Raw genomic sequence first — 20,632 nt, 5'->3', positions numbered from 1 at the left:
ACGATATTTCTTTATTAGCAAAGGTCACAAGTTTATTTCCAGAAGTAAATTAAGAAATATGTTGTTATTTGTATTTTGTTTTAAATAACTCTGGTAACAGGATGAAGCACGGTGTTAAGTTCCGTAATTCAATACGCTCCAAATGTGTGTGTTACGTAAAAAATATATAAAAAATGGCAAAAAGCGAAGAGTATTACATAGTGTTTCCACAAAATTAATTTTATTTTCTTTTTCAAAATGTAATCCTTAAACGGCCTGACGAGACTACACACGGTGTTTTATTTAGCCAATTTCAATGTTATAGACGTTAAGCGGATTTTTTTTGTCACTCATGAACAAATCTATTTACTCTATAAAATGTGTCGAATGAGTGAAAGTTAAGTATTACCTTCTTAGCCCAGTATTATAGATTTTTTGGTTTTTGACATAAGAATGCGTTCTAAAATATTAATTTAGTGTTCGTAGCTATTTAATATCCAGTATGTTAATTTCTGATAATTTCTTTTTAAATTACTTTTTAGTAGGTAAATTTAAATGTTTTTACGTTTTTCTAAAGCTAATATACAATAATAAACTCATAGTATTATTTTAGTAATGCTCAAACTTTTATAAATCTAAAGAAGAAGAAAAAAGAAGAAGACAAGAAACTCAAATCCTAGAATGTAACTTTTCTTCTTCTTTTATAATATTTTAAAAAATATATAATATAAGAATGTAACGGAATAATTTTCAAATTATTTATCACTAAGCTAAAATTATACAAGTACGCAATCACCATTATATAACTTTAGTTTAATAATCATATAGATTACACAGCTGTTTTACCCAACAGTTGTAATTTAAATACCATAATGTTATTGTTTATATTAATTTTGTTAGCGATTTAGATGATAGTACGCTGTTCATACCTAAGTATGTACTCGTATATACAACTAGCGGACGCGCGCAGCTTCGCGTGCTTATTTGCACCCTTGGGGATGAATTCTAATAAACTATGAAACACGTATTCAATTAAATATTTTTAAGAGTCTGAATTTCAAATTTTATAAAAATCGGTGCCAATTTAAAAAAAAATCCATACAAACTTGCAACCCCTATTTCATCCCTTTAGAGTAAAAATTTTTCAAAATCCCTTCTTAGTGGATGTCCAGATTACAAAAGTAAACATCTGTCCAAATGTCACGTTTCTACGCACAGCGGTTACGGCTGTGCGTACGTCTTACCTCAGTCAGTGAGGACAAGTCCTTTTATATATATAGAAGATTACTATATTTCTTAATTAAAATTTCTAAAGTCGTCGTCTGGCTGTAAACATAAAGCGGAGGGTTGTGGGTTCGAGCCCCACTCGGAGGAATGAGTTATTTCAATTCCTCGCTACTTAATACTCAATGTCTCAAAAATCTTTACTTAACAGTAGGTTCCTTTTGTCTACCCTGCTATATGGATATAACGAATAAGGAATATAAAGAAAAATCTCTGTATAAATATTGAGGGTATATTGACAAAAATATACAATTTTATTTGAAAAACTTTGTACATAGATAATACTACTACAGAACAACAATTAACATTACAAGGTTCAGTCTTTACAATATTATAATCTAGTTTTCGTTTCTCTTTTTCCATCGCCATTGCTTATTTCTTTTTCTATACTCTCCTCTCTACGATCTTGGGCTTGAGCTTCTTTGAGTGAATCCGGCAGTTTTTGATTATTTGTCTCAGGTAAAGTAAGGACAAGGAATCCTGACATCGTCGACATAACGCCGAACACTAATGTCGGCAAGAATTCGTAGAATCTCGACTGAAATAAAAGGAAACTTGTAAGAGAGGTATTTTATGAACAACAAAGAATTACGTGGAAATTGATGGAATAAGTTATAAATTTAGGTACATTTTGTATCTAGTATGTTATAGATTTATATGAAAGTTAATTTCAAATATATAACAGGCGAGTAATATTCGTATTAAAATCAATATGAAGTGAATTGAATTGTAATAGGAATGAGTGAATAGTAATACTATAAATTAAATAGAATATTTGAAATTAATGCAATGAAAATCCTTCCAATAAGGCTATATTTAACCAAAATTCCTTAAATTTGAACGTTAGCCACATTATATGTTTCCTAATATTTCTGTTTCAGTTTCACGCAGTATCCCGCATATAGTAACGTAGATAGTGGAAACTTAGTGTTAAGACACTCCATTCTCTACATTCTACGGAGTATCTTAACATTTAGTTCCCAGGTTCATCTGCCTAAAACAATGTTTATTTATGGACATTTGCAAATACATATTTAAAATAAACAAAAATATCAATAACTTACCAATAAAGGTGTTTGCGGCGCCACAGCGGAACCTATTCGTCCGATCGTAGAACACATCGCCAACAATGTTGTCCTGTAATTCGTTGGGAAAACCTCAGCCGCGAAAATATACAGTGAGTTGTAAGCGAGCGTGATGAAGAATTTACCTCCGAGGTAGAAGGCGGTTGACCAGTTACCACCTGAAAGGATGTTTTTGTCTATAATATTCTATATATTATACTATTACATAAGGATTGAAACCGTCACGGTGCAGGGGCACAAGGTGTGACTGTAAACGCGACAGGTTGTAGGTTCGATTCCCATTTGAGTTCCCAAAATACATTAGGAAAAGTATGATTGTTTTAAATAAAAATTAAGGCGAGAAATCTAAACAATTACCGAGTTTTAGTTTTTTTTTTCTATTTCACTTATAATTTTATTAAAATCGTAAACTAAAATTTAATTTTAAATATCACAAGGAGAAATATGTTAAAAAAATTGCTTCGCACCGAGTATATAGAGTAGGTATATATCAGGATAGTCCAAGTTCGAACTCACAAACGCCGTCAAATGTCAAATGCGCCGTGTAAAATCGTAAAAAAATCATAATTACCTGGCAAAAACCCATAATTAATTAATATAACGCCAGTCATTATAAACGCTGTGGCTATCACACGTTTCCTCCCAAATCTGTCCAAGCAAATTAGCTTGCAGACATTGGCTGGTGCCTCAATTACTATAACTACAATATAATTCAAGTAGCTATTCCCTGATAATTCTATGGCATTGATCGAAAGACCGTAGTAGACCAGCGTAGACGCGGTCCAAAGAAAAGAACATGTGAATAGTCTTTTCCATATCATCGGAGATAGAAGCAATTGCTTGAACGTGGACTGATTTGTTTCTAAGACCTCGCATTTCCTCGCATCACGTTGTTTCATGGCTTGTTTTTCTACTTGATCGTAATGGTCTTTGGGTACAGTGACGTTATTGACCTTTTCACATTTTGTAAGGACATTAAGACCTTCTTCGTAGCGTCCTTTGCTAAAAAGCCATCGGAAGCTCTCGGTGAGTGACCATAAATAAAAGAATACTAAGATAGCTGGTATGTAGATGACTAATAGAAGATATCGCCAGCTTTGTAGCCACCAGGATAGAACCGTAACAGAGACTCCGCCAAGGATAAACATTGTATTGAAGAGCAGGCTGACGAATACTCTTCCTTTAGGTCCAACTAGTTCCAGAGCTGGAAATAAAGAATATTTTAATAAGGAGTTGAAGATACCAAGTGACTAAGCAACCTGATATGCCTGTTCCATATTAATGAAGCTATGCTATGTATGATTATTCAAGGCTTTGGGTGTTGACAACAAAATTATTATTCCATCAATATCCATATGCATACACTTATTGGTTGTGTTTAATTGCAAAGTGCAAACAGAAGACGATGGTCGTAGGTTGAAATCTCATACGTGGGAATCAATAAATTATATTTGAATTGATCTATCGAAGAAGAAGATCTCTAGAAGAAGATAAAAAATGTGAGAATTCTATAAAATTATATAAGCTGTATTAAATGTATATTATTGTCGGTTATAATTAATATTCTATAAAAAATATGTAAACAATTATGTTTTTAAATGTGCATGCAATTTCTTTCATAATGTAATTATTGTTATGTAACATAGTTTATTTCTGTTGTCAACCAGTTGCTTATAAAAGATTTATTTGGATTAATGAATAAACGATTAATATAGATTAAGATCAACCTACTAATGACACAAATACTACCAGTAATTTTTTTTCAACTTCACCCTGTATCCCACACATAGCAGGGTAGGAACAGTAACCTGGGAACCTAGTGTTAAGACAATCAGTCATCAACACACGTTCCCCATTAAATTCTAAATCTAACAAAATAATAATTCCCCAATTCCCTCGAACGGGAATCGAATCCACAACCTCCTTACAGCTTGGCCTTAATCAATTAATATATGTTTTATCAATGTTATCACTACAATCGTACACGAGCGTAACTTAGTTGCAATCAACCGTCTCTTTAACAGTTCATCGATTGTTTGTGACTAATTACCGTTTTTGCTAACACTTCCGTTGCTCTTTGTTTTGCTTTCTTATGTGTCCCTGATCGATTATGCATGACTTAGTTATTGGATTATGGATATTTTACTTTTTCTATAGATATCTTGGTATTCATAAAGATAGAAGAGAGATAGAGAGAGATATGAAAAGAATAGAAAAGATGAGAGAAATTTTCATTTTTGTCAAAGGAATTTTTTCGTTGACTCATTTCGTTTCTTATTTTTTTATTTTCGAACATATTTCGTTTCTCCCGTCTGACCAAAAATAATGAAATATTATTGAAAAACGAACGAATAAATGAACGATAGAGAGTCAGTTGTAATACATCTGTAACAGCAAGAGATTGTGGGTTCGATTCCCTCTCGATAAAATTAAATATTTAAGCAATATTATAGTATATTTATTCGATACCTTACGTTGTATAGGTACATTACCGTTATATACCCTACGTTACCCTCTACGTTGTATCCCTACCTATAACAGGGTAGGCAGACGGAACCTGGATATTTAGTGTTAAGACACTCAATTCCACATTAAAATACTTCCGATTCCCAATTTCCGCCGAATTCGAATTAGATTAGAGAAACACATTCGCTTGCCTAAAGACTGTACTATGGAGAATTTTCTTTCTTTTTATTAAAATAATGTATGGCATACTACTTTTAGACATTTAAAATATGGCAAGACGACATCTCTAAAAAATATTTATAAATAAACCTTTAAGGAAGCGAATGCGTTTAATCTATCTTATAGTGCTTAGTTTTTTTTAAATGTCAACTGAAGCGTAGAAGTCCATTCGAAAAAAAAGCGATAATCTAAAATTAGGTTCTTTTTGCGGTTGTTTTTTATAAAATTACAATTCGCTGTAGAAAGTATTCGTAATAAAAAACAAGAGTAGAATAAAAACTTTTACACAATGTCATTACCAAAATTCGTATTACAAGTATTACAGTTCTAAACAGAAATTCTGTCACTGCTTAGAATATTTATTATTTTACTTGAGACTCAATTAGAATGAAGACGAAGACGACAAACCGCGGCGTTGTGCTCCGACACTTGATAGGCAATATGACGAAAATTGGGTGATGCATGGGGAACGAATTGTCTTAACACTAGGTTCCTTTTGTATCCCTACTGTGCGGGATACGGCGTGAAACTAAAAGAAATACCTTGTATATTTATTCTTATTTAATACCATTGATTCTTCATACATTTATTGTGCCTTTCATATTATTTTGACCTTTGTCATTTCCGCTCACGAGCGAATAAAGGCTTAGGAAATGTTTTAAGGAAGTTAGACAGTATTTACAATTTATTTTTACATTATACTTATTTAAACACTTTAGTTATATCATTTTGTTTTTCATGAAATATAGAAGGACAATTTTTTTATTAAACGTATAATAAAATAAAATAAATTTATAAAAAAAACACTATTTCCATTAGGTGTTCATTTAAAAAAAGATTAAAAAATAGATAAAACAAATTATCTATATATATAAAAGGACTTGTCCTCACTGACTGAGGTAAGACGCACGCACAGCCGTACCCGCTGATAGTAGAAACGTGAAATTTGGACAGACGTTTACTTTTATAATCTGGACATCCACTAAGAAGGGATTTTGAAAAATGTTAACCCTAAAGGGGTGAAATAGGGGTTGAAAGTTTGTATGGAAATTTTTTTAAATCGGCACCGATTTTTATAAAATTTGAAATTCAGATTTTTAAAAGTTTTAATTGAACACGTGTTTCATAGTTTTCTAGAATTCTCCCCTTAAGGGTGCAAATAAGGGGTTGAAAGTTTGTATGGAAAAATTCTTAAATCGCCACAGTTTTTTATAAAATTTGAAATTTAGACTCTTAAAAATATTTAATTGAACATGTGTTTCATGGTTTTCTAAAATTCGCCCCCTATGGATGCAAATAAGGGGTTGAAAGTTTGTATGGAAAAATCTTGAAATCGCCACCGATTTTTATAAAATTTGAAATTTAGACTCTTAAAAATATTTCATTGAACACATGTTTCATGATTTATTAGAATTCACCCCTAAATAAGCTAGCGAAGCTGCGCGCGTCCGCTAGTATTTTTATATAAATACAAGTCCTTTTATATATGTATATAGATTAATTTGAAAACGTAAACTGTTGTGAGTTCGATCATTATTTGAGGAACTGAATTATTGTTATTTAATAAGAAAAAAGGGGGGCGTCAATATCAGCCACTCGACACGCGTGTCTTAACACTCAGTTCCCTCTGCCTTCTCTGCTACAGCGGGATACAGCGTGAAGGTTAAAAAAAATGAAATAGCTGTAATTAGTAAAATAAATGACAATTGCTAAAGCATTTTGTTGGTATTTCCCCATAAAATTTGTACCTACAATTAAGGGTAATTTTAAACTAAACGTGTGAACACGTTCTATTGTAACGTCGGTCTAAATTCACTAATGACAGATGCCAATTGAATCCATTGAGGCACAGTTTAAATATATCTGCCTAAACGTATGCTAGTTCGAATCCTACTTCGGGAAATTTAAGTGCTATTTTAGTATCTCTCTGGTTTTAGCTTTACGCCGCACAGAGTAGTCAGAGGGATCTTAGTGTTAAAACACTCCCTTCCCCATTTCAATCTACACTAGAAAAAATGGGAATAGCCAATGCAATCGAGTTACAACCAGTTTATAATATAGTTATAACATATAATAATAATCATAGAAATCTTGCATCCCAGGAGTGCAGTGTGAGCATGATTTATTTAACGACCTTACTCCCCATATGAGTTATTGATCCTGGAAATGGTTCGGTTCAAATATTTTATGTACTTGTCGTCTTATATAAGTTCGTGTCATGCATTTTTTTTTAATTTGCTATATTTTGTATATAGCAGGAACGCAGAGGGAACCTAATGTCATGACACTCTGTTCCCCAACCATCCTCTAAATTTCGAGATACTATACGCTATGTCTTGGAAATTGGGGACCGGAATGTCTTTAACAGTAGGTTCCTTCTATCTACTCCGTTATACGCGTCATACAGCACAAAGCTGAAAAAATATTTAAAAAAAATCGTGCATATTTTTTCTAAGGATACTTGGCAAGTAATCACTTGGCCAGTTGTTGTTTATAGTTTAAATGTAATTTACCATTAATAGAAGTAGTTTTTCTTCCTATAAAACGATATTGTTTACTAGGCGGCCTATACAGCTTTATCGTCAGTTAAGTTTCACATTCCTAGACCTAGGAAATAATTTATATCCGCGTAACTTAATACCTCATACATTTAAAAACAACAAATTCATTGAATAATAGTTGATATTAGTTATGTAAGCTGTACCTATTGATTAAATTAAATAAATATGTTACCGCTTAGATTTTGCTTAATATGCGAATAACTCAAAAGTTATTCGAGATATAACGGAAGCCAGCCAGATAACATTAGAAAAACTTACCCAGTACAAAGCAAGCTGTATAAACACCACCTCCCAACGCTGGCTCCAGAAATTCCAAAACGATGAACATTTCGTAGTTCAGTGAAAAAGCTCTTATCACACCGAAGATTCCATTGGAGACACAAGCAAATACTAGCGCTAGTCGTCTACCAAATTTATCAGATATTAGCCCAGTCAAGGGTATGGAGATGAAGAATCCAGCATTGTGGACTGTTCCCACTAAGGAACGTTTCCAGTCCTGACAACCAAGATTGAACTGAAAAGGAAATAATGATTATAGTTTATTATTATTTTGAAGTTGAGGCCAATCTTGGCGCATAAGCTTACAAACACCCCTATTTACAATTCAAAGAAATGAAATATTTACAATTTTTATTTCCTCGCTCTGGTACTAAAAGCGTGGCGTTGAGTTCCGCCACTCAACACATAACGTCTCTAGCATTCGGCAGAAACTGGAGAACAGGGACCCATGGAACTCAACGCCGCACTTATTTATTACCTCGACACCAGAGCGAAGAAATGAAAATATAAAATATTTCATTTTCCCGAGTGGAAATAGAACCCGCAACCAGTCACACGCTCGGCCTCAACCTATAAAGTTCTTAGCTGAAAATTGCTTACTAATAATTACTTAAACACGAAAACAAAAAGCGCGAACGCAATGATTACGGTTATCTCAATGATTATAATGACACTTTACAAAGTGACATTTATTTAGCAACAATAATGATGGTAATTTCGTATAATAACAACAAACATTTTAATATATGCCTTCAACGCAACTTTTTGTTGTTAATAGAGCCACATAATTGCATATTTTAATATAATAATTTATTATAAGCTTCCTCGCGTTTTTACTGAGATTTTTGTGATTATTATTATTATTAATACGGGAACTTTGAATATGTCTGTCGCGGCTAGCTTGTGACTATAAAAAATATAATGTCTTGAAAATTAGGAGGAAAGTGGGGAACGAAGTGTTTTAACACTGGGTTCTCCCTCTGCTTCCCCTGCTATATACGGGCCGTGAAGGTGAAAAAAAACTATTAGTTATTTTCTTTTAATAAGTATATGATTTCAAATCCGATGTAGCCTTTTAAATTTTTTATACGATATTTTAGATATATTGGAACCTTCAAAGTAAGACACGACATTTATATAAAGTTTCTTAACCGAATGGTCAATTTGTATACATGAATGTCTGTCCGTACGTCACGGCCACTCAATTTTAAGAAATTTCCAGTATTTCTACAATATAAAAAGCTTATTTAAAATAACAATGAAATAATGTGCATACTAAATTGACTATATTGTTATTAAAATATTAATGAAATTCAAAAACCGTCTAACATATAAATAAGTTAAGTAATATATTTTCAAATAATATGTAATAGGAACAATGTAACAGACGTTACGGTTTAAATTAATGAAAGTGTAAAAAAAATATATTGTTAGTGTCTTTTGTACATTTGACTTTTGTTTTCTTGTTGTTGATGTTATTAAAAGATCTTTTATTGTTTTTTTTAGAATAATAGCTTAAAATAAGCTATGAGAGAATAGAGTTATAAGAGATAGGTTCTATTCCCTAACTATTCTGCTTTTCATTTAAAACTCGAAACCTAATTATTGATTTTGTTGAGTGCCAGAGATTAACCCTGGGCTTTGCTGTACCAGTACAGGAAAATTATAATATCGAATAGGAATCGAACCCATGATCGTTCTTTGATACAGTCTAACGTTCTACTGCGCCACGATAGTTTTTTTCTTTGCAATTAAAAAACAAAAAATACCGCTTAAGCGACTTGCCACATCGATAAATGGTCTTGACAGACAACAAATAGATCTTATAAGGGTTCCGTTATTACGTTTTGACGTACGGAACCCTAGAAATTTGTAAATTGTGTGCCTAAATTTTCCATTATAGTAGCAAAATCAATATAAAACACATTAGTGCGAGTCGATGACGACAATGACGACTGTGTACACAAATAATATATATGTTAACAAAGGGAGCTGTGAAATTGTGATTATCAGTCACCTTGAGTTACTCTAATCAAATACGCTTTAAGTTTGATATAATCGAATTGTATGTTGAGGCCAGTAGTTAGTAGTTTAATATTTTCATTTCCTCGCTCTGACGTTGAGATTCGCCACTCGACAAGCAATGCCTCCAGAACTCGGTGGAAAGTAGTTAACGGAAGTGTCTATTAGGTTCCCTCTGCCTAATCTGCTTAATTAATAACATGAGAAATTTTGGTCTTGAGTAGCTTGGTTATAGGTAAGATAGTGCTTAGACATTCCGTTCCCCACTTTCCGCCGAATTTTCAAAATTTTTTTTTTTTAAATTACGTGTAGAGTGATGGAAATTAACGCGCCCTGTCTTCTTAAAAAAGCGATTTAATGAAAATAATTCCTTTTTCCAAGTGGAATTCGAACCCATTTCGCTTACAGTTTAAAGGGATTCACTTTGTTTAAAAAAGCGATTTAATGAAAATAATTCCTTTTTCCAAGTGGAATTCGAACCCATTTCGCTTACAGTTTAAAGGGATTCACTTTGTTTAAAAGTCAGAATCGAATAGACCTAGTTTGAACCCTCGCATAACGTCACCAGTATCGTCCAATAAAGCAACAATTAATGAAATTACTATTTGTTTATCGTGAATAAAACATTTCTCACAATATAGCTTTCGTTGATAAGATTTTAATTATAAATTCCGTACAAATCGATTAGCCAACCTTTCGAGCCCTGCCACAGATTAATTACAATGTCGGTTATTATTGTAAACTAGCGGCCCGCCCGCGGCTTCGCCTGCGTGAACTGCGTCCACCCTTACTCCGTGAGTAACTACGTCCTATAAGTGACGTCCATGCAAAATTCGAGACTCCTAGCATTTGTAGTAACGAAGTTTCATACAAACTTTTAATCCCAAAAACAACCCCTTAGAAGTCGAATATTACAAATTCCCGTCTTAGCGAGCACCCACGTCCTTCCATAAGTAACTCCTATGCAGAATTTCCTAGCATTTGTAGTTTCTGAGATTTCGTGATGAGTGAGTGACCTTTCGATTTTATATATATGGATAAATATCATTTTAAAGACAATGTCCATACATTGATAGCTAAAGTTTTAGTCAATTCAAAAAAACATTTGTTTTGTAGGAATATTCCAGCATGCAATATTTTATAGTGACAGGACACTGTATAGAAATAAAACTGACACTAAATGTTAAGGGAAATTTGCCAAAATACCATTTCTGAGATTAGCGTGGATAAACACACAAACAAGCAGATAAAATTATTATTACCATAATAAATGTTCCCAATAGTAGATTTCCTCACATATCTTCTATGTACAGACAGCGACGAGTTAACAATTTTATTATAAGCAAAGATTAAGATATGACATAATTTAATAACTTGCCTCTAGCACAAATGTTTCATTTATCGCCCTGAACGAATTTACGTGTATAACATAAGTATAATATAGCACATACATACTATGTATGTATATCCTATATTATAATTTAAGCCGGATATTGAAAATTGTAAGGCGCTTATTTAAATAAATAATTGTATCTAAAATTGATGCTAAATAAGAAAAGACAGGTTTATTGTAACTTGCTTACATAAATTCTTTGATTTTGTTCGCCAGTGGCCAGTGCAGGGGCAGAAGTGCGACTGTAAGCGTGACAGGTTGCGGGTTCCATTCCCACTCGAGGAAATGAAATATTGTATTAATCTTGAAGTAAGACTTATTTAGAAACGTGTAAACGTTGGAACAAAATAATAACGCAAAATGATTCAAACAACCGACAGACATTGCTGAAAAATGATAAGTGATGTTTAGTAAATATTATTATGTTCTATATTCTCGATAGAGAATGGTGTTCCGCTTGACAACAGGCTGTCGTTAGTCTCTACCTACATATGGGCCAAATCGGTTTTTAATTTTTTATCCAAAAGAGATGTATATTGGAGATGAGAAAAAAAATGGTCAAGTGGAAATCAGACACGCCCACGAAGGGTTCTGTATCATTAACTAAAAATAAATCAAGTTATTCTGTTTTTTAGTCTTTCGTGTACGACAGAAATCATATATGTAAGAAAATTTCAACTTAGCTTAAAATTTAAATCTAGCTAGTTAGCTATCACAGTTCATGAGATACAATTTAGTGATAGACAGACAGACAACTGAGTCTGTAATAGGGTCCCGTTTTACCCTTTCAGTGTGGAACTCCAAAAATGCCCATGGATTTATCAATGTATTTCCCAACAGATTAAAGGCTTATTTACTTTACAGAGTGTTTGCATGAAATTTGTATTATTGTAGAAACAAGGTCGACGTTATATTGTGCAAAATGTTTCGTGAACTCTAACAAAAAGTATTTATTTATACTTTTTATTTACTCCATTATAACTAAACTGGAGAAGGCCACATTCTGTTAATTTTTAGTAACCTCAAATAGAGGATTTTAAAGTATTATTTGGACCGTTTATTTTGAAAGTGGTGTAAGTCCATTTTCTTTTGTTTCGAGAAAATTAAAGGTTAGTATGTCGATGATTATGCAATTTCATTTACCGACCGATTTTAAGTTGTTCAAAACATGGGTTTTTTTTGAGAAATTAAACACGGACTAGTTATATATAAAAAAATTACATTAAATTAAGCATGAATGATAGCTCATTTTTCTCAAAAATGGACTTACACCACTTTCAAAATAAACGGTCCATTTTTTATTTACTGATAGTCGTGCAATTTTTGCATGGACTTTAAGGTGTTAAATGGGAAAATATCGGTTGTTTTAAATACAGCATAGCCAAATTACTTCGAGATCTTCTTATAGACTAAACTAGTGGACCCAAACGCGGCTACGCCCGCTTGAACTATACGAATATTTATTATATATATTTATGAAATTATTTTTAGTTTTCAATAGACAGATGCGTTACGCAAGCTCATTTTGGGTGACGTTTTCTAACAACAAACTTTGCAAATCGTTGCTTAGCAACGGCCGCATAGCGACGTTTGTTAATAAAATGGCGGAATAAATTGCATGTCAAATTAATAAGTATTTTAATGTATTGGTATATATCGAAAATATTACAAATATGAAAAAAAAGTATCCTTTGTTCATCCCGAGACCCTCAAGTACCTCTATATGAGTATTTTATCACAATTAAATTAGCGGTTTCGCCCTGATTGCGTAAAAGACAGACAAAGTTACTTTCGAATGTATATATATATAGGTATGAAAGTTTTTCCAATTGAAGACAATCAGATTTTTTTTACAATACTCAGGTATATAAATAAAGTGATAAGAACAAAATGACACTTACACATGTATAGACCATGTACTGAATAGATAGTTTTTGTAAATTAATAAATACTAATATACGAGTAGTTTAGTTTGTTTAAAAGTACAACATGATAAAATTCCCATTAATGAACAATTTGGCGTTAAACCTTTTTTTTAATTATCATAATTTTTTTAGGCGGGCCTTATTTACTACTCCGTTACTTTGCACCGAATTCTGAAGGCATTGCGTGTAACTGTCAAGTGGCGGAACTTAACGCCGCGTATTGCCACTCGTCACTCGTATGCATTTAATGTTAATGTGTGCATTGTACATGCTACGGTTGCGTCTACGATTCCCACTGGTAAATTAATTATGTCCGTTTCTTCTCTCTGAAGAAGAAGCAGAGCAAGAAGAAGAACAGCGGCGTTGAATTCCGCCACTGAACACGCAACTTCTAGAAAGTTTGCAGAAAGCATTAAATGTATGAACAGTATGTCGTAACATTAGGCTCTCTCTGGCTGTCCTGCCATGCGGGAAGCTATAAAAAATATTTTATCGAACAGGAATCGTACCCATGACCGTCGTTGCGTCAAATACTCACCTCTTTAACAATAGAATGTTCTTCAAAGTAAATGTAGGAGTCGCATTCGATCTCTGTAGATGTATCAAAGTAGTGTGGAGAGCACGTGTCGTTGTGGCTCGAGCTGCTTTCAGAGTAATTCCTGAATGGCGCGTATCTGACGCACTTCGCTGGTGTTCCATCTTCTAAATGAGGTATTGTGAAGTTGGCTGATGGGTCTTCGCATTCTGGTACGGCGCACCTGAAGAAAGAGACATTAGGTTTATTGGTTTTTTCAGCTTCACGCTGTAACCCGCACACAGCAGGGTAGGTAGAGGGAACTTAGTGTCAAGACACTCCTTTCTTCACTATGCGCCGAATTATTTTTTTATTTTTATATTATTAATTTAAAATCTCCCCCAAGTAAGAATCGAACCAATTATCGTACCGTTTGATACGGCACATCTCAATTGACCCCGATAGCGGCTTAAAATGAAAAGCCATAAATATTTATTACTCCATTTGAAAATTATAACAGCTGTTTAAATTATACAAATTTGATCTAAATGAATATTATTAAAAAATAATTTACTTGACGTCTCATCTGTTGTAGGATGAAAAATTTAATTTTGAAGTATTTCACGGTTTATTTACCTAATAGTTTGTATTACTTATTGAAGTATAGTTATATATTTTTTTTTCCGTTTGTATTAATTAGGTACATATATACGGTATGAAGTAGATATATGGGGTAGGTTTTCGTCTGTTACTGAATAATAGCATGTTGAGTTATGTAACTTAACACCGCATTTCGTCTAACCTAATCGCTGAGATAAACGCTAAATCTATTTGAAATTAAATAATTTTAGGGGCCAGTCGTGGCGCAGGGGCACAAGACTGTGATTGTAAACGCGACAGGTTTTTAGTTCGATTCCCAGTCGAGTAAATGAAATATTTAATATTTTCAATTTTTCGCCCTGGCGTCAAGGCAAAGTGCGGCGTTGAGCCCCACCACTCAACACGCAACGCTCCCTCTACCTGCCCTGGTATATGCGGGATACAGCGTGAAGCTGGAAAATATAATTTTCTTCGAATTACCAATCATGGGTATCGAAAAATAATCTGAGACAAAAAAACATGCAACTTTTATATATTTTTTAATTTTTATTTACAGGCAAAAAGATTTGAAAATAACAGGAAATTTAAATAAAACAATACATAAATACAGATACCATTAGGCATACATGAATTATTTCATATTTTTACGAAACAACGCAATACTTTCGTTTTATCAATATCTATTGAAAAGTGACATTTCTTCACGTTCTCGAGTGAAATGTAACGTAATTAAATTTTTTTCGTAAACTTTATCAATTCTTAGAAGTATTTGTAGGAATTTCTAGAAAAAAATTAAATTAGTAATAGTATTTAATAATTTGAAAATTAGCTTCGTATAAAAAAAATTGTACAGAGACCGTAGGTTCAAATTCACATAAAAAATACATTTAATGGTACTAATAGCAATACAGTGAGAGAAACAAAAAAAAAATATAATAGAAAATAAGAAAAATCTTAATAAATGAATTAATAATATTAATTCTATAAATATCTTATACAAGTAAAGAATAAAAAGGATAGATAAAAAAAAAAATATTAATAAATTTAAAACTTACCGGTATTTCAAATCCATAGCTTCGAAGTTGTATACCGACGAGTACATCCCAGCCAATAACACAGGGAACAATATCAACAAATTATTATAAACATTAAATCTACCGAAAGGTCCTAAAATTTGCAATATATCATCGACAGTCACTTCATTTTTACTTTTTTCTGGATCCATTTTGTAAGAAATTAATTGTTCAAAAAATCAGTTATTTTCACAGTTAGTTATTTATTATGGCATTATTTAATCAATCCGCGACGCGATTGCTTTGAAAGTCGGGGGTATAGTGCGCGCGAGTCGTTTATTTCATCACTTTTATTACTTTTATTGTACTAAGTTCAGTTCTTTTCAAGAGAACGTAGAACGTAGCCTAAAGCTATTTTTTTTAGCTTGACGCCATATCTCGTACACTGCAGGGTAGGCAGAGGGAACCTTACGTTAAGACAGCCGTTCCTCGTTGTATGCCAAATTATAGAGGCATTGCTTATTGAGTTTTAGAAATAAACAGTCATAAGAGAGAAAATTAAAAAAAACAAATATTAAATTTCCTCGAGTAGAAATCGAACCCATAACCTCTTGCGTTAACAGTCAAGCTTTCTGCCTCTGAACCACAAGTGAGTGATTTATGTAGAACGATATAGTGTATATTGTAAATTTTATTTAATGACAACATTTGTCATAGAAAAGCTGAAATATGACGTCCATTATACGTAGGATACATATTCCGTGAACTAGCGACCCGCTCGCGGCTTCGGTCGCTAGAACTACATAATTATTTATATACTAATCGGAATTACTTTTGTGTTCTAATGATAAAATCATTTTAGAAACAATATGTATATCGATATTGAAAAGTAAATTTCAGCTAATTCAATAGAGCATTTATTTATAGTAATTTTGTTGAACGATATTCTTAAAAATGATAAATTTTGTATATCTGAGTATTATTTTTCCTCTTATTTTTCTTATCCTTTTATTTTGAATCAACATTTTTTTTTAAAAGTTCTTTCCATACTACTAGACCGAGATCCCAGGACCCCCAGACTTATGTCGTTTTAGCAAAGCTGAAATTTTGAGGATTTATAGTCTAATATATAGTTAAGACTATACGCATATTTTCTAACTTGAAAGTTCGGATCTCTGGCAGCACTGGCAGCTCTGGGATCTTGGGCTATACGCTTATTAGGTCAATTTCTTACTTATATAAATTGACGCCTGATATTACGTTGTTAGCAATAAGTATAACTCTAATATAAACTATATTACACATATATATAAATAATATAGTTAAAAAAACGAATGGTGTTTTAATAAATAATATATTTTATTAAATAATTAATTTGTCATTAATAAACTATCGTCTACACTACCGGCTTAGTACTATCAGTAATATCGTAGCTAAAGTCGTGGTGGAGTCAAAATAATGAAAGATTTGATATTTTCATGCCTTCAATTTCCAATTTCAATGCCTTCAAAATTCAGTGGAAAGTAGAATGGAGTGAGTGGGAAAAGAAATAGCCTACCTACCCTGACAAATGGAGAGTCCAACACGATTTTTTATTAAAGGGAAAAAGTAGTTCATGAGATTACCGTGGTCAACCAAACAAACTTTTCTTGTTTATAATATTAGTATCGCTATAGACTATAGTTAGAGTTAATTGTTGACCATATTATTTTTTATTTACACTATATTTTAGTTTATAGACATATATGTAGTAAGTACTAAGTTGTTAGAGCCAATTGAAATTGAATAACAATACAAAAAGGGGATTCTATATTAAGTGACGGCCCTGAAACAGTAAAAGTTAAAAGCAGTGAAGTTTTTAGTTAACTTTTTTCTAGTAACTACTACGAGGTCGACTGAAGGTTCCACTTATGGAAAATTAAATTTAATTAATTGTTTAGATTTTGCAAAGATGCACTCTAGAAAACACGAGTGATTTTTCATAACAGGTTAAGAAATAAGCCCATCTTTAATTTTCTAACATGTAAATACTATTATATAAGTTTTAATAGATTTGTTAATTTTTTATCATTCTATTATACAATTTAGATAATAAAGCCATAATAATTACTGAGTTCTCACGACATCATCATCTCTTACTATAATCGCATAGCGTAAACCATGTTCGTGGCAAATGACAATCAATTGACATGTTTAATTTTTTTTTATTATACCTAATCGATGATATATAGAAGACAAGAATAGAAATAATTAGAATATATTAGTTCGGCGGGTAGCTGGTCTACAGTGGTCTCCACCTGGGAACAGTAGTCACACCGAAGCCGACGACGGTGGTTCGCTTTAGGCGGACCTTCTACAGCAGGTCGTAGTCGCATGCGGGTGGAGAGGAAATACCCTGAGTTTTAGGGTATCAGGCTGTTTTCTGATGAATCTCCCAGTAGGTTCTGTAGAGTACATTTTGTCTGGTACACGGATGGTAATTTCTCAGCGAAATAACAAATTAATCTTTAAGCCATTTTTTATTCTAGTAAGTGGAGGGAGTCAAATAAGCACATTATGCTGGACTAAGTTCATTAACGTTAAATATAATAAGAAAACTTAACATTTAAATTTATCTTTATAATATTAGGTACACTATAGGTACATTTCTGAGAAACAAGATTTAATTGAAGATTCGACGCGATTTTTTTGTACAAATTTGAAGCTTGTATCTTTTACAGTGAAATCAAAAAACGACATTATATTAATTGCTCAGTGCATACTTGAGTTGTCTTCTTTTATTTACATTATATAAAACAACGATAATTCGATTTCCACTAACAGAAGAAATAATTCGTAAAACTGCTTTAAAATATATGTACTTTAATTGTATTTAACAGTATCGTCGTTCAATTAAGTAAAGCTTTATATATCTAAGTTGTGGTACTCGCGCGGCTTCGCCCGCTTCAACTATATGAATTTATTAATTATAATTTAAGTGTATTTAGGGCAAATTGGTTGATTATTATATTACATATTTCTTGTAAAAATTGTCGTATTAAATAGAAAATGTTTTATTTTTTCATATCTATTATTTATGTAGGCAGTAGGCAAGCGCACGACAAACGTGGTTAAATTCCGATCCTGCGTGGGAGAAACCACGCAGGATCGGAATAAAAAGTAGATTACTTGTTACTCCACAACCCAATCTATGTTTAAGTGAAAGTCTAATAAAAATCAGTTCAGCTGTTCTGGAGATTAGCCTGAAAAACAAAAAGAAAGAATCTTGAATTATTTGTCTATATTTTACTATAAAAACAAAGTTATTTTGAAATTACAAAAAGACACACCATTTCAATTTTAATATATATAAAAAAACGAATTCATATTATATATAAATATCCATAGCCATTCGTTATTCGACCGCGAGTATCTAATCACGTAGAGTATTTGCGTCTACCGCAACGATTTATTGTCATTTACAGTGATTGCCACAATGATTTATGCATTTATGGCTTCTTCATGCAATGGTTAATAAGTTTACTTAATAGCAAATTTCATAGTAAATTTTAATTTTTATGCGTCTAATTTACATCTGTTTTCCTACAGGAAATAATATTGTGTCACTAGTTTTTCTGTCTTTTCTGCAAACAGGAGAAAAAAAATGAATTTTATTGAGATACTGTGAGCAAGAATTGTCTGTGGGATAGGTAGAAAAAAACGTCAGTTTAAAAAAAACAAATTTTTAACCAACTTTAAAAAAGAAACTTCGTAAAAGAGGTTCTATATATTTTACTCAGCGGGATAGGCAGAGAGAACCTAGTGTTAAGACACTCCATTCCCCATTTCCCACCGAATTCTGGAGGCATTGCTTGTTGAGTAATATCTTCCCGAGAAGATCTTCTAAAATATATACATATATCGAATATAAAAACTTAAAAAATTGCACAAGATTTACACAATACAGGTATACTATAGAAATGTCAGCACTAACAAATAAATCATCCGTGAAATAAGATATACGAATACTTGAAGTTTTCATACGAGTAGCGTAGCGGTCTCTTGTATTGAGGCTTCGTATTTATGTTGTTGTCGTGAACCCCGTATCCGATATTGCACTTCCGTCCAATGTATAGGGACGTCAAATTGTCGATGATTTGTTTTTATTGATATCGATACTTTATTATTATAAACTTACTTTAATAATTCCTTTTTTTATATTATTAATTTAATTGATGTAAGCGTATGTATGGTTTGGTTAGGAAGACCGTAAGTTTTAACTTAAAAGAAGATCGTTTTATAAAAAAAACTAATTTTGTAAGGGCTTCTTTTTCCTTATATCAAATTAGCATAACACTGTATTCCTCATATAGCAGAGAATAGAGCTAACCTAGTGTTAAGGCTCTCTGTTTCCTATTTTTCGACTAATTCTTGGGTATTACGGATATTTTTGACTATTATGTTACTAGAACTGCTTAAACGATTGAGTTCCGCCAATCAACACGTATTTTCCTTAAATTCGGGCGGAATTTAAAGAGAACAGAGTGTCTTGTTATTGATTCTCTCTGCACACTCTACATAATGTCTTAAGCTATATGAGAAGAAAAAATAACATATTATATATAGAATGGCAAAATTTAAATGCATCTAAGTTTGAACTTCCCTATTTTGTGTACACAAGAAAAGCTTTTTGTGGGATTGAAACTTTTTGACTTGAGGAATTGTTATCTGCGGGCTAACGTCTAACGTCTGACGTATGCTTCGAATAGGTAAGGGGGAACTTGAGAAAACTATTCTAATACTTTACTCTCATTTGGACACCGCATTACTTTGAATTTAAACAGAGGAAGATATGAAAGCCAAAATAGAGTAGCTTCCTATGAAAATTTTGTGGAAATTGAAAAACGGAAGTGTCCTAATAGGAACAGACTGTCTTAACATTAAATTTACCCTCGGCCTACACAACGGCCTCAAAAATTTATTATCATTATCTCTCTGCTCCATTTCTATGTTATATTGCTTCCTACCCTGCTACATGCGGGATACGGCGTGAAAAGTAAAAAAATAAATGTACATAAATGGTTTCAAGACAAAGCTACATCCATATTTGTCCACGTGATCATCCAAGAGTCTTATTTCAGGCACGTTCAGCATTTCGTTTCATACAAACATAAAACTAATGAAATATTAATGAAGTTGATACATTAATAAGAAAACGCGTATTTCGCGTAATGCTCGTCCCCCGGGTGGTAAATAAATCTGTACGTTTCGTAGAGTAGATTCTTGGGTTTATTTATAAAATTTAGTCTAATT

The 20,632-nt window shown here is 32.4% G+C and overlaps 1 protein-coding gene across 1 annotated transcript; it reads right to left on the bottom strand.

The window, feature by feature from the left end:
* Positions 1-1,479: 1,479 nt before the first annotated feature.
* Positions 1,480-15,651, bottom strand: LOC146539652 (organic cation transporter protein-like). Its single transcript, XM_085184900.1, has 6 exons — positions 15,383-15,651; positions 13,752-13,971; positions 7,853-8,108; positions 2,920-3,552; positions 2,328-2,506; positions 1,480-1,801 (listed from the first exon to the last, which is right to left on the bottom strand). Exons 1-6 carry the CDS (start codon positions 15,550-15,552, stop codon positions 1,595-1,597), a joined length of 1,665 nt encoding a protein of 554 aa, XP_085041026.1. The 5' UTR covers positions 15,553-15,651; the 3' UTR covers positions 1,480-1,594.
* Between the last annotated feature and the right edge of the window lie 4,981 nt (positions 15,652-20,632).

This window comes from Heliconius melpomene, chromosome 4 (genome assembly GCF_056956725.1).
Source record: "Heliconius melpomene rosina isolate 202511_hmr_F chromosome 4, ASM5695672v1, whole genome shotgun sequence".
Classification (NCBI taxonomy): domain Eukaryota; kingdom Metazoa; phylum Arthropoda; class Insecta; order Lepidoptera; family Nymphalidae; genus Heliconius; species Heliconius melpomene.
This window is presented reverse-complemented; position numbering and strand designations above follow the sequence as displayed.